Source organism: Setaria viridis, chromosome 3, assembly GCF_005286985.2.
Source record: "Setaria viridis chromosome 3, Setaria_viridis_v4.0, whole genome shotgun sequence".
Classification (NCBI taxonomy): Eukaryota; Viridiplantae; Streptophyta; class Magnoliopsida; order Poales; family Poaceae; genus Setaria; species Setaria viridis.
Window position 1 is genome coordinate 27,621,316 of NC_048265.2, and position 15,784 is coordinate 27,637,099.

The 15,784-nt window shown below is 44.0% G+C and overlaps 1 protein-coding gene across 1 annotated transcript; it reads right to left on the reverse strand.

Moving 5' to 3' along the window:
* Positions 1 to 4,093: 4,093 nt before the first annotated feature.
* Positions 4,094 to 9,322, reverse strand: LOC117848675 (uncharacterized). Its single transcript, XM_034730172.2, has 7 exons — positions 8,974 to 9,322; positions 7,593 to 7,901; positions 6,712 to 6,920; positions 6,587 to 6,635; positions 6,299 to 6,388; positions 6,133 to 6,195; positions 4,094 to 5,992 (listed from the first exon to the last, which is right to left on the reverse strand). The coding sequence occupies exons 1-7, from the start codon at positions 9,139 to 9,141 to the stop codon at positions 4,340 to 4,342; spliced, it is 2,541 nt and encodes an 846-aa protein (XP_034586063.1). The 5' UTR covers positions 9,142 to 9,322; the 3' UTR covers positions 4,094 to 4,339.
* Positions 9,323 to 15,784: the final 6,462 nt, after the last annotated feature.

The following is a 15,784-nucleotide window of genomic DNA, read 5'->3' on the forward strand; positions in this document are numbered from 1 at the left end:
GGCCAATGGGACTACGGATCCCCATAACAGATTAACTACCCATGAAATTAAAGTCAAATGGAATGAAAAAGTAAAATCTATTTACAAAAACTTGTTCAACTCGAACATCCCACTGAGGAAAAATACATAAGTTCCAGTACTAAATACCCAACATTGTTTCTGGCTACTGGCTTGCAAGTTCATCATCGCCATCTTCGGGTACGACACCGTTGGCGAGGGAAATGGCGATTGGCTTCACCTCCTATAGCAGCTTGTCTATCTCCCCTGAGGTGGTTCCATGGGCGTAACCAGTGGCGAGTGGCTCCAAGCGGGACCGAGGATACAGGGACTTCAGCACCGCTAGCACATGGCTAGTGGTTGGGAGGCAAATCGTCTGCAGGTACGACTGAAACCTCTTGGGGGTGACACGCAGGCAATCCACCATGCTGGGCGACCCGCGGATCGGTGCACCGAGTGGCTCGGAGGTTGATAGCTGCATGCCCCGATGCGCTTCATCAACTTCCGCATCTGCGCGTCTAGTGGTAATCCCGTGATCCATATATGGAAGTTTTCCTGATTTATGCGGTAGAAAATTTTTATTTTGCGCTAGCGTAGCCTACCTCGTATCGCAACACGCCGAGCGTGGCGTCGAAGAAAGTTGCGACCAGGAACTTAAAGGCCGAATGGTGGCCGACTTTTTCAGTGCGGCTATTTCGGTTTCCATCATGGTACTTCGGTTTGGTTTTCTGTCATTGGTTAATTATGCTCACCCCATCAGTTTCTGCCAAGCTAGTTGAAAGGAACAACTTCTTTATTTGGCCGAATACTTGCTTTGGGCTTGCAGATTGAATTGGATCTAGTAACCCAATCTGCATTACATAGTTAGATGGCAGCAAGCCGCTAAACCCAGATGGATTTACCACGCCACATGGCTCATGCGTAACCGAATGGGTGTAGGTTACGCAGATTCGTCACAACCAGCTGGCCAGCTGCACATGCCTTAGGATTTGCTATCGTCGTAACCCAATCTGCCTTAGATGGCAGCAAGTCGTCTCCTCGGTGCGCATGGGTTACACTGTCTGCATCTTAGTGGGCGCTGTCTGCCTTGCCAGCACTTAGCTCCCCCTCATCGGTGTCGTCCTCTATGGCTGGTGGCCCTGGCACCACAGCCTGGTGGTTGGCCACCTCTTGGCTGTTTGCCCGCACAAACTAGCTCAGTTCGTGGGCAGCGGCGACGACGATCACTTTGCAGTGCTACGCTGGGGTCGTAGGTGTCACTCTGGCTCTGGTAGCAAGCAACAACATACTCCGTGATGCACACCGCGCTAGTATGGCCCTCCTCCAGAGAGCGGGCGGACAGGGCAGCCAGAAGCCCGTGGACGTGGAGGACATCAGCGACGCAATGGAATGCTTGGGAGAGGCCAGCTAGCCTCTCCCACAAGGCATGGCACAACATGGTCACTGCCTCAGCGGCAGTGTTCTGAACTTCCGGTGCTCTGTGACGTGCGCGGCCTTCCTCCGTGCCTCGTCGCGAGCGGTAGGGGCAGAAGTCATTGCGGCGTGGGGGCAGCTTATCCTCACCGTTGAGGGATCCGACGGCCTCAGCGGAAAAGGATATGAAATGCAGTTGATGAAAGTACGAAATAAAAGCACGTAATTTCAGAAAATTATATTGGCACGAAGCCAAATAGTATGTAGGTTCTTATAATTTTTAAGAAGAATGAGGTAATACCGGTAAAGCAATTTTTTAAATGTAGATGTAATTACGATGAGTACAAAGGGCTCGTTAGCAATACAGACAACAAATACATTTTCCAACTAGGTGGCCCATACTAGATGGCCCAGGGCCATCAGATGATTACTTGATTTACTATTACCGAACACGAGATCTTTTGTGCTTATATGCTATGAATTTGTTTCGACGATGTCTTACGTAAACCATTAGAGTTTTAGTGTAACCTGAAAATTTTGGATCTTCTGTAACACATGCACAAAGGTGTTGTATTGTTGTGTAAAATGTAGCCTTGGCGTAACTATTCGAATGGATTCTGCATCTTACGTAAACCATGTAAACCAAGAATTTTGGATCGTTTGTGCCGCATGCATAGAGGTGTTGCTTGGCGTAACATTCGAATCGATTCTTTACGCAGATAACATGGAACGTAACATACGAGACCTGACAACGTAACCTGCACGATTGAGAGTAAAAGAGACAACCTCCGGCAGCGGCACCCTACCACCAACCTTCTCCTTCGATGAATACAATTTGATTGTCGCCACAAATGGGATCAGACATCGACCGATCAACGGTGGAGTTTCCTCGGCGCAACAATTTTAGCAGAGTCCCACCGGTTCTTGGGTGACATGCAGGATCAATTATCCTGAACTGGCCGCGATTAGTACAGAGTTCCGCCAGCGACCGTGCACATTTACTCATCGACGACATCAACAAAGGATAGGGGATACGAAGAGACCGCGGCTGTACAATGACATTGCTATCCTGGTTGGTTTCTCTGCTCCTTCACGTGACTCGAAAAAGATGGTGCCACGTGTCGCAACAACATAAGCTTACCCAACCTTTATGGGACTTTATGCCAACCGCACTAAAGAAAATCTCTTAACATTTACATTGTCAATTTCATATCAAATTGATTAGCATGCGCAGCACCTTTGTAAGCCGTTGGATTTTGTACTAGAGTGAAGCAGATCTTCCAAGCCCTCGCATGTTCGTAGTGCAAGATTTGGAGGCTAGGTTTTGCATCAACAAATATTTTCAGGAGAAAAGCTCACGTCCTTCGGAGCTACTCCCTCTGTTTTAAACTGTAGGTCGTTTTAGCTTTTCTAGATGCATATTTTCTATGCATCTAGCTAAAACAATCTACAATTTGGCGAAGGGAGTACTATTTTGTGCATTTCGATTGTCAGGTGGAGAAAACAGTGAAATATCTATTCCTACATTACTCTTTTAGCTAATGGTGTTGCAGATTTTACACCTACAATAGGATCTTGATATTTGCTTGGCATGCTTGAAAGAGGCAGAGAGTTCGTCAATGCTTCCCATCTTTGATAATTGCGATCTTCAACGAGGCGAGCATTTGCCCAAGTTTTACCCAACTTCAGCGTTGAAAAATGGAATAAGAAGGATTAATGTAGTTTTGAAGGCCTTATATACTAAGATCTAATAAATTTTGGGGCAAGTTTGGTTCGTTACCAAAATAATCTTACAAAAATTTGATGACTGCAAATTTTGGACATCTGGTTTATCACCAAAGTTTGCACAAGGAAATTTTGGCATGGGCAGCAAAAAAGTACAAGCAACCAAACTAGCTGTCTGAAATGGCATTTAAAGTTGACCAGAGAGCATTATATTTCGAAGTTCCTGACAGGTTTCGGTTGAATATAATTGAATCATGCCCCATTTTTAAAATTGTTTGAATTTATTGAATAACATCATATTTGAATATATTTTTAACAAAAAACACGAAAATATATCCCACATGCCACAAGCCTAACTTTGGGACTTATTCCTTCTCATCTTTTAGCATTGGCCGTAAATTGAACACCATTTCTTCTCATCTTTTAGCATCGACTATGAATTGATATCGTCGTGCTTCCCCACACTGGAACCGGAATTGCCAAAGTTCCTTAGGCGCGTACACGCTCAGGTCCAACGCCTTTTCTGCAGCTGAAGCCTCGCGAAATGAAATTGGCCCTTTGGGCCTTTCTGCCCGTGCATATAATAGAAATAGAACAACTTGGACATTTTTTAAAGAACATTATCTTGTTACAGGGTCATTCTAACTTGCCTGTAGGTTTCAACTTACAGTACAAAGTACCTTCAGCAGCAGAAGCTTTGACGCTGACAAGATAATGACATTTCAGGAAAATCAGCATAGACGAACATCAAATTGCACGGAATTATTCCAAGAGATAACAGGTAAGCACGCAACCACTAGGAAAAAAAATGGTTTGAAAGCTTGTATTAATCCATAGGGTAATGAACATCGGACAAAAGGCAGCATATAACTTGCATGTGCCGTGAAAAGACAACCTCAGCCTGAAATCAAGAAAAAAGAGCCAGCCAGGCAAGCCAGAATCTTCAGCAGAGTTCATGTAATAAGCCAACCGATGGATTCTATTAAAGGTTAAAATGATATTAAGGCATTACATTTTCACGTTCCACCCTTGAGTTTCACCTGACAAACATAGAAGAACACAAACCTTAAACCAAAGTGGTATTCTCCCACGAAGGCTTACCAAACCAGCAAACAACCCATCCCAAAATGCTCACATTTGGCAATGGGGCTTCCCTCTATTGTTGGCCATGTATGGACACGTCACTGCAGCAGTAAAATGATTTCTACTTCCTTCCATTGCTAGAAAAGAGTTTCTGCCCCCCACCATTCTTCCAAGCACCTCGAACAGGCAACCCCATCTGTGGGCCTTGTGATTCCCTTTCAGGTCGTTCAGGACTCGCGCTAGGACGACTTAAATCAAGTGTGGCTAATGAGTTGTCACCTAAACGAGCTCTCAGGAACTTTGATGTCTTCTTTGGTTGCTTACTGCTACAGTTGCCTCCTCCCTTGCCAGCATTATCTTTGGCACCAGAAGCTTTTGAATTGAAACCAGTGTCACTGTCTAGACTAGATGAGGATCCAGCTGATAGTTGGACCCCCTTAGAAGGTCGATACCCATCCTTTGACAGCACCTCAGCCTCTCCTTCCTGAGCCTGGTGGTTTGATTGAAGCCTTCTTACAGTGTCCAGAAAGTTATCTGCTAGTGCATCTTTCACATCCTTAGCAGCACTGCTTTCTGTAACAGGAGCTTTTCCCTTCCCCTTCTTTTTACGACTGGCCTCGTGTGAGGTAGTTCCACCTCCGCCATTTTCTTGAAGGCTTTTAAATCGTATGTTTGTATAATATGCATCAGCGAGTTCCCTCTGCTTTTGAGGATCAGGTAATAGCCTAGCCATTTCAGGAACAAGGTGCGAGAGTCCAAACTGTTCGACATATGAAAGATACTCTGAAGTATCTATGATACCTTGACGGTATTCACCAGCAATCTCTTTGAATGCAGAGTACCTGTCTTCATCCATTCCCAGAGCAGAACGCATTCTTTCAACCAGAGATTTGTTTGCAGCACGGACATCCTCTGCAACAGGCAAAGCTTGGCTACCTTGAGGCGGTTCTTGACTTCTATTGCTACCATAAGCTGTACTTGATGACGCTTGGCCAGAGGAGCCACCAGACACAAGATTAGGAGTAGAAACAGAGTGCTTCATCTTGTTTGGAGCAACAGGATTCCACGCCGAATTACTGAAGACAGCTGGCATGAACCCATTTTCTCTTGTTTGAGTTCCCATTCGAAGCTGAGAAGATCCAGACAGGAGTAGCCCCTGATCAGGTGTAGGCCATGTCTGGGTGGAACTAGGGAGCAATTCAGGATTCTCAGAGGGACGAGGCCGAGCAGTATTAAGTACCTTCACAGGGCCCTTGCTACGTTGTTGAAGCCTTGCTGCAAGTGTGCTCTTGGCTAGACTCTGTAGCCCCTGTTGTGCTGAAGCAGGAGCCCTGTTGTTACTAGACCCAGGCAAAGGAGGAAATAATGACTCATCCCCAAGCCTTGCAGTGCCCCTTGCACTCTGATTGAGGGCCAGGGCATATCTGGATTGCTGCTCTGATAACGAAGGAAATGAGGTTTCATCAGGAACAGAGTCAACTCTAGTGTCAGGAATATCTGGGTCTGAAAGAGGTGGAAAGGACAACTGTTCGAGTGCTCGTCCAGTCCTTGAACTAACTTCTGCTCCCGCAGAACTAGAACCAACACTTAATGACTGTAAAAACCCTGAAACATTATCAACACGGCCCACATGACCATCATCGGCAGTTGCACGGCCATTCTGCGCAGATGATGAGATATGACTCTCAGTTCCATCATGGTGAGCATTACGCCCCCTACCTCTGCCACGCCGTTGGTCTTGCTCATTTCTGCGATATATAAAACTGGTAGGTATCTGAAAAAGACAAATTAGAAAACTTAGCCCAACCAAATAAAGTATCAATATTGTACTGAATCTTTTACTTAATATATAAGACAGATACATGGATAGGGAAACGACAAAAGGAAAGAAAAATACTAGAAGCAGATTCACACCTGAAGTGCAGCATTCCTCTGAGCACGAGACATCCGCCCACCGTGCTCCATTGCATTATGTCTCTGTTGAAATACACTACTCACTCAGCAAGAACCAAAAAAACACTTGGAACATGTAGTTGATGAAACGATAAATATTAGCAAATCAATAACTTGTACAACTTGCCTTGAGCTCCGCTTCACTCGGGAAGACAACAAACTTCTTTGCCAAACATGCTTCATCTTCACAGAGGAAATGATCTTTCCGAAAATGCAGCTAAATTGAATTGAAAGAGAATATGTGAGAATGAAGTTATGATCACTTTCCAAAGGGATTGATAGCACCGCTAGGCAACAAAGCAAAAACTGTAATGCAATGTGCCTGAGTCAGGGAACATATTTATAGAAGTAAGTTTGCTACATAGACATCGGACAATAGATATATGCCTAAAAACATCACTTTGATACAACATACCTCAAGGTCATCATAGTTCCGAAAATAGTCATACTGCGCAGGATGCTGCCTGTAAACAATCACAAAGTCAACACATGAAGTAAACTGTTGGCTAAGCTAAGCTAAGGACGAAGGTTGCAGTATACCGTTGGCATATGTGGCAAGAATAGTGTTCTCTGGACATGTGTGTGTAAAGCTCATTATCTCCATAAAATGAAGTTTTGCAGAACTGGCACACCGGATGCCCAGCAAACCCACTACGCTCTACCTCAGAGCCATCCACTTCAGAGTCACCAGTTTTCATATGCTGAGTTAACTGAGACCTTAAATAAAGCTTCTGCTCACAAATGAACACCTACAAAACAGTGAAACACACACGAAATATTTCAATAACAATAATTTCTATGAAAATTATCATTTTATATTTGAAAATTTATTGCAGAGATCACACGGTCAAATTTAGATTACAATCATAAATCCAATCCAAAGTTATAAGATTTAGACCACAGGACAATAATGCCTAACAAATATATTTAGTGAACACTCATATGACAGTGAATAAAAAGCAACAGAAAATGCATGCAGGTGCAAGAACATGCACACATGACAAGGCAACAGAGATGTTTAACAGTATAATTGCATCTGCATAAGGGAGGTAGATAAACAAGATAATGAAAGATTAAAGATTGAGCAATACAGCATTCTATAGTTTCTTGACCCAAGACTCACATAAGCAATGGATAGCACAATGTCAACCATGTTAATTGTAAAGAATAAAAAGGTTTGATGACATAAGAAATCTGATAGAAAATAGGTTCTTCATTTTGACTGTCTCCAGTTGGTTGAGATGTCAGAAAAAGATATCCTCGAATGAATACACAAAGTACAGCATTAATATAAACATAATTAGTCCAGCTCATTACACAAAGCAACAAAACTGTGTAAGGAATCAATATTTTCCAATTCAAAATATATCTGCAATTCCTAACACCCAACAATATGCAAGTTAGTTTGAGAAGTATTTCACCTTCCGCCCCTCCAAGCAAAGATTGCACATGTGCAACCTGTGCACATGGAACAAATGTCCCTTTAGTTGATCGATGCTCCTGAACTTACTTTTGCGCTTTGCTTGAGCAGCAAGAGCAACCTGATCCTCTGCATTGTCACAAACACTACAAGAAAGCCGACACATTGCCCGTATCATCTTGTAGTGGTCCACGTCATCAAAGTATGCCTGCGTATCCTCATGGTACCAGAAATCCCCTGTCTTGCCCTCATTTACTCCAGCGGGAAACAGAGAGAAATCATTGACCACTCTCGTGTATTCACCCAAGGCCTGTCAAATTGGAAGACAAAAGATAATTATATTCACAACATATGAAATCTTATTGTTTTCTTTAAAGGAAAATATCAGTTTCAAAACAGTATTTGGACCTTTTTATGTGATTATTGAACATACAGTTTCCTATGATTCACATTGTGCAAAATGCTGGATATACACATTTATCACATAAATTTCTTGTTGGTCACATTTGATTTCCACATTTTACAAGGTGCAGTACAGGATTAATTTCAAGCAAATGCAAAAGTTGACAGAAGCATCAATCAGCCATAATAATGTTGGAAACATTATGTCTTAACAATGCAGAACACATGAACCAAGTAAAAAATTAACGTCAGTAGAGCAGAATGGTCCGATATGATTCTAGCCGAATTTACAAAATGAAACTAGGAAACACATCTACATCTCACTAACAACAAATTCATCAAATTAGAAGTACACACAAAAAAACAAAAAAGATATTTCATCTGTTCATTATATGAACAAGTACATATGAATCAGAAAGAACTGTTGTTAACTCACAGAAAATACAATAATTCATAAAACTCACAACAGAAATAGTTTACAACTCATAGATAGTATTATAAACCCTAAGCAAGGCATTCCGCGCGTACAGGTGTAAAAGAAAAGTCATAGAATTCAGCATTGGCACCCTCAAAACCAAACACCTCCACACAAAATCCTAAACAATTTAATTGCCTGGCTTACCAATCATCTGATAAACAAAAACTACAGTGCTAAACTGATGATGTTTGTATCCTTCTCAGTGAGCAGTGACACTAAGACCGGTTCGAAGCCCCTACTATCCAGGCACCAAATCATTTGAAAACCTAAGCTGACCACATCAGGCTACAAGCACCAATAGCCTCGTATATTTTGGGCAATTGCCTAAACTAATCCATGATGCCAATAGCGGAACAGGACCCTTAGACATCTAGTTCCACAAGCAAGGACAAATCTGGCAACCCAACCGAAACCCTAGACGACCCCAAGATCCAGCGGCGCAACCACACCACAGATCAGGAACTGGTCAGGCCCGGGGAGAGCAAACCCTAGAGGGACAAACCTTGGTGACGAAGACGGAGGGGCAGACGGTCTTGCAGATGCAGCACTTCTTGTCGTCCATAACGAAGCGGAGGCGGACGACGCAGGTGGAGCACACATCCCGGTGCCCGCACGGCCCGTAGGCCACCCACTCCAGCGTTTCCGCGCACACCGCACAGGTGTCGTCCATGGTCGGCGGGGCAGCGGAGATCGGTCCCGGCGGCGGCGGGGAAGAGAAAGAGAGTGTTAGGGCGCGTAGGGATGGGGGCAGCCGGGCAGGCGAGAAGGTTCGAGAGGGCGAGGGAGCGGCGGTTTGGTTTCTTCTTTTTCTTTTTCTTTTTCCTTTTTTCCCCCTTCCCTCGCTCGCCGCGCTTGGAGTTCCGCTTTGTGCACTGGGAACAACTCGCAACCCGGTTGCCTTGGCCTGGGTGGCCTTAATCGTGCAAAAAATTGAAAGCCCCGAAGGTCAAATTTGGGGATGCTTCTTGGGCTCTTCTAATACCTTGACAACCAAGTTTTTGTACTAGGCTCATTTAAAAAGGAAAAAAAGTAGGTTGCTGCTATGTAGAAGCTACATACTCCACTGACTTTTTTATTAATTTAGTTGACGTCATGTTTTTTATTCAGTGACCAAACTACTACCCTCGTTATTCGTTAAATATGCATCCAGCTATCATTTTATTTCTAGCAACCCTACTTCGGAAACAGTCGATATGCCGAGTGTTAAAAATCTTTGCCGAGTACTTTTTATCAGGCACTCGGCAAACACGTCGTTTGCCAAGTGTATCCGCCTATACACTCGGCATACATAATACACTCGGCAAATATTCTAGTTGCCGAGTGTCACAGAGAAAACACTCGGCAAACATCCAGACGACACTCGGCAAAGATTTGACACTCGATAACTCTCGAGCACGTGGCTGGCACATGCGCCGTCCGTCAGGATAGCATGCCGGCCGTTAGAACTTTGCCGAGTGTCTGTTATCAACACTCGGCAAACTAATAGGTTGCCGAGTGTTTTCCCTCGACACTCGGCAAAAGTACTATTTTGCTGAGTGTTTTCCCACGACACTTGGCAAAATAGTACTTTGCCGAGTGTTTTCCCACTACACTCGGCAAAGTACTATTTTACCGAGTGTTTTCCCACGACACTCGGCAAAGTCAACAGTTTGCCGAGTGTTTTTGGAGGCACTCGGCAAAGACAAAACTTTTTTCTTCACCTCTGCCCTCCACACTTTTTCTACTCCCGGTACTGCATGTTAAAAGTTGGTCTATTTCTTAGTCTATTTGCTATTTTTAATGAATTGATTTCATTTAGAGGAATTTGTTGATTTAAGTCAAATTTTAACTGCAAGTGATTGAAATAATGGAATAAAATCAGTGGAAAAATCGTAGTCATGTTATTGAATCTGGATTGAGGTCTCATCCAGGAAATGAAAAGAAATTTTGAACATTTTTTTTCAGAAAACACGACCACGAACGTGTGGCCGAATGGTTTATAAATTCTAAAAAAAGCAAAAAAATCACAAGATTTGTCAAGATGTTATGATATCATACTAGAGGCTGTGGTAAAAAATTGAGAAGGTTTCGCATAATTTCCGACGTATGATGCTTACAAACCAAAACATCTCCGGAGAAGATTCGTAGAAGTTAGAAGGATCTGGTAAGATTTGGAGTTCAAGTGACACTTGAATTGGGTTTGACTTCAAAAATTTTTGTATAGGCAACAGACAACATAGATTGTTTCATGTCAAATTTTGGGAATTTTTCGGATCCATTTGATAATTTTTATTTATTAACTGCAATTATAGAATTTTAATAGATATAAATTCAATTTGAGCTATAACTGCATGAAATAATGGAATAATATTAGTAGAAAAATCAAATATGCATTGTTGAGTGAATTTGACAAGGTTTTTTCAAAGTATATCAGAAAAAAGGTAGTAAAACACGTTATTGAAGGAGTATACATGAAATATAAGTGTACTTTGCCTAGTGTTTGTACATGACACTCGTCAAAGCTAATAGTTTGCCAAGTGTTTTCTCTTGACACTCGGCAAAGTATGTCTACGGGCCCGCTGACAGGCACGGGTACCGTTTGAAAATTAAAAAAAATAAACCTTTACTTTGCCGAGTGCCAGATCGCGAGCACTCGGCAAACCCCCTGACTTAAGCCCCGCTGGCCTTCTCACGTGAACCCTCACGCGCCTAAACACTTAGCCGTGCTAGCTGTGCATTTTCCGCCGTTGTCGCCGCCCAGTGCCTTTTCCGCTGTCGTCGCCACCCTCCGTCGCCCGCTGCCCCCCGCCCCCAGCGGCCCGCCCCGCCCCCCGCCCCCGGCACCCCACCCGCCACCTCCGGTGCCCCGCGACCGGTGCCTCCCAAAGCCGGCGCCCTGCCCCCGGCGCGGCTACCGCCGCCAGATGTCCCCTCGCCCCTCTCGGTCGACGCCCCTCATCCCTCCCGGTAATTCTTCAATCTTTGTTGTTCAAGTTAGAAAATAGAAATTAGAAATTAGAAAAGGATAGAGAGGTGGTAGGATGAATTAGAAATTAGATAAGAAATTAGAAATTAGAAAAGGATAGAAAAGGATTTTTTAGGTGGTAGGACTTTTTTTTAGAAATTAGAAAAGGATGTTTGACTTGGCAATCTAAGGTATAAGAGTTGTATGTGGTTGTCGGCCATCGTGCCGTTTCGTTGCTGTGGATGTGGTTGTCGGCCATCGTGCTGTTTTATTTTATGTAGGTTATGGAAACCTCCCCGTGCAGGGAAGGTGCTATCAAAATTTTGACTTGATAGTACTATGTTCCTTTTTTTGCAGGAGAGGCTACGTTACCGTCGTCGAGTCATCACTTCACAGGATAGCAAGGTGAGGCATCCTACACCTCTCTTTCCGTATGATGTTCGTATATCACGTAACCTAGTTAGGCGTCTCCTGTTCGAAAGAGATACGGTTGGAAATATGCAAATCTTTGCATATCTATAACCATATCTATTTCGAATTGTCCACATTTTTTGGACAGCCCGAGGATGTGTAGGTGGGTTTAGTTTCCATGGTCTACTCTGATCCGAGATAGAGTTTTGGTAGCACCTCCCTATTGTTCTTCGGATACACAATCTCCCTTCCAGGACGTGTATTTGGAGAACAGCAGGGAGGTGCTGCCGAAATTCTATCTCGGGTCGAAGTAGACCATGAAAACTAAACCCACCTACACATCCTCGGGTGGGATTAGGACCTATCTTCACCTAATAGACAGTATAGGAATGTGTAGATGCAACATGATTTTTTATATTACTCGTTGATATGCTAGAGGATGGAGGATCGTTAGTGGATGTACACGGGCCACTCTAGTTATAATTCGTTGACCGATAAATGGATTAACAAGACCGATGCTTTCTTGGAATGGGCGTTTCCAAGGGTTAAAGGAGCTAGATCCACTTGGTGTCCGTGTAGCAAATGTGGAAACATGCATCGGCAAACCAAGCTGGACATGGGTAAACATCTTATTAAGAACGGATTTACGTCAGACTATACCAGGTGGATCTACCATGGTGAAGCCGCTCCTGGGAGAGACGAGGTCGTCAGACAACGCATCGAGGAATATGATGATGATGGCGTGGTGGGAGACATGTTAGATGACTATCATGAAGCACGTAGGGAGGAGGAGCTAGAGGCTACCGCAAAGGCGTATTACGACATGTTGTCTGCGGTATAGCAACCCCTTCACGGGCATACCAAGGTTTCTCAACTGGATGCCATCGCACATCTAATGGCCATGAAGTCCCAGTTTAGGTTGAGTCGAGACGCCTTCGATATTATGCTGATAGTTTTTTTGGAGCCTGCTCCCGGAGGGTCAAATCTTGCCACAGAGCATGTATGAGGCACAGAAACTCCTTCGTGCACTTAAGATGCCATACGAGCATATACATGCTTGCCCGAAGGGATGCATCTTATTTAGAAAAGAGTATGCAAGAGCAAAGTACTGTGTGAAGTGCAAATCATCTAGGTTCCTGGAGGTAGACTCTGGTGATGGTCAAAAGAAGCAGCTCGCAATCCCCGTGAAGATCCTACGGTACCTTTCTTTCATACCGAGGATCCAACGGCTTTACTTGACTGAAGAATCTGTGAAACAGATAACATGGCACAAAAACGTACATCGATACAATGCTGAGAAGCTGGTACACCCATCCAATGGTGAAGCCTGGACAAGGTTTGATGCGATTTATTGTGAGAAAGCTCTAGAGGCTCGTAATGTACGTGTTGCGCTGGCAACAGATGGGTTCAATCCTTATGGAATGGCGGCTACCCCGTACACCTGTTGGCCCATGTTCGTTATCCCCCTCAATCTCCCCCTTGGCGTCCTCTTTCAATGACAGAACATATTTTTGTCGTTGATAATTCCAGAACACTCGGGGAATAATATGAGTGTGTACATGGAGCCTCTGATTGATGATTTGGTCTGTGCTTGGGAGGAAGGGGTATGGACATACGACCGAGCTACAAAGACAAACTTCAAGATGCATGTTTGGTACCAGTACTCCCTGCATGACTTGCCGGCATATGGTATTTTTTGCGGCTGATGTGTTCACGGGAAGTTCCCATGTCCGGTATGCAAGGCTTCTTTGAAGTTCATTTGGTTGATGAAGGGTGGCAAGTATTCTCTGTTCGACAAACATCAATAATTCCTCCCTCCTGACCATCCATTCAGATGAGACATCAAAAACTTTACGAAAGATGTCGTAGTTAACGACCCCACACCATAGATGATGACCTTAGCCGTAGTTCATGCTCAGTTAGACGCTCTCGAGGTCAATAATCAAGAAGGTGGTTTTGTGGGATATGGCGAGCAACATGCCTGGACTTAGAAGTCATGCTTGTGGAAACTCCCCTATTTTGATAACCTTCTTCTTCCACATAACATTGATATAATGCACACTGAAAAGAATATCACCGAGATAAATTTTTGGTACAATCATGGACATTCCTGACAAGACAAAGGATAACGTTAAGGCTAGAGTGGATCAAGCAAGGTTAGGCAACAGACCAAAGCTAAACATGGCGCCTCCCAGAGCCGGCAAATCGTGGAGAAAGCCTAAGGCCGATTTCGTCCTGACGAGGGCCCAAAGGAGAGAGGTACTAGAATGGTTCCAAATGTTAATGTTCCCTGATGGGTATGCAGAGAATCTGAAGAGGGGAGTGAACTTAGCTACTATGCGAATCAACAGGCTCAAAAGTCATGATTACCACATATGGCTTGAGCGCCTACTTCCAGTTATGGTTCGAGGCTATATCCCTGAGCATGTCTAGCAGGTGCTAGCGGAGTTGAGCAATTTCTTCCGCCAGTTTTGTGCCAAGGAGTTATCTCGTACCGTGATCGCAGAAATGGAAAGAATGACGCCTGTGTTGCTTTGTAAGTTGGAGAAGATCTTTCCACTCAGCTTCTTCAATCCGATGAAGCATATGATTCCGCACCTCCCGTATGAAGCACGAATAGGGGGGGCCTATGCAGGGCCGTTGGTGCTATTCATTTGAGAGATGTCAAAAGGTTCTTCGAACTAAATGTAAAAATAAATGCAAAATTGAAACATCCATTGCAGAGACATACATTCTGGGGGAGGTGTCAAAGTTCACAACAAAATACTATGCTGACAACCTTCCTAGCGTGCATAATCCACCCCCTCGTGACAATGCCAGTGAAGCTGAATCGAGCCTTTGCATTTTCCGAGGGCAATTTGAAACTGCAAGTGGTGCGATCCAGAAGACCTTGAAACATGAAGAGTGGTGCACTATCATGCTGTATGTGTTGACCAACCTATCCAAGGTGGAGCCGTACATGCTGTAAGTTCTCAACAAACTTGTTCTCAAGTAGTCACTATTTTGTGTCCAACTCGCATGTTTCTCGTTGGTACAGGGAATTCCATCGTCAATTCTGGCTTAAATCAAGGGAACCTACCCCGCACGAAGCTGAGACTCTTCTAAGAGAGGGTGCAGGAAATTGAATGCCTAATTTCATTTCTTGGTTCAAACAAAAGGTATAGTCCAATTTAGCTCATACCTAGTTTGATATTACAAGTTGCTCGTACATGCGAATAATATAACCAACCACCCTGCTTGAACTTGCAGGGCCAAACCGATGCGTCTATGAATGTCGAGTTGAGACAGATTGCCGATGGCTGTGACTATAGGGTGAGATCATTTACCGGTTATGACGTCAATGGATATCGCTTTCACATAACAAGCCACGAGCGGAGTCGACCCAATCGAAAAACCACAAATACCGGAGTTTTTACGCTAGACTTTGATGGGGTCGAGTACTATGGAAGAATTGAAGAAATATACGAGCTAACTTTTCATGGTTGCAAAGTTCTTAATCCAGTCATATTCAAATGCCATTGGTTTGATCCATCAGTTGTGAGACGGGCCCCTAATCTTGGGCTAGTCAAAATTCAGCAATCATCCGTCTTACCAGGAGGCGACGTCTATATTGTGGCTCAACAGGCCATGCAAGTTTATTATTTTTTATACCCGTGCTAAACCGACGACCGTCTTAAGGGTTTGGATGTTGTGTACAAGGTATCACCACACGGTAAACTACCTGTACCAAACAATGAAGATTACAACATTGACCCCAACACATATGCCGAAGGGTTCTTCCAAGAAGATGGGCTCGAAGGGAGTTTTGAGATAGACTTAACCAAAGCGATCGGAATGGAAGTAGACAATGAAAGGGTTGCTGACGAGGACGCTAGAGACGAGGTTCAAAATATGAAGGAGTTAGAATTACTTCAGCGATTACAATTAGGAGAGGACAGTGATGACGACATTCCTCCTT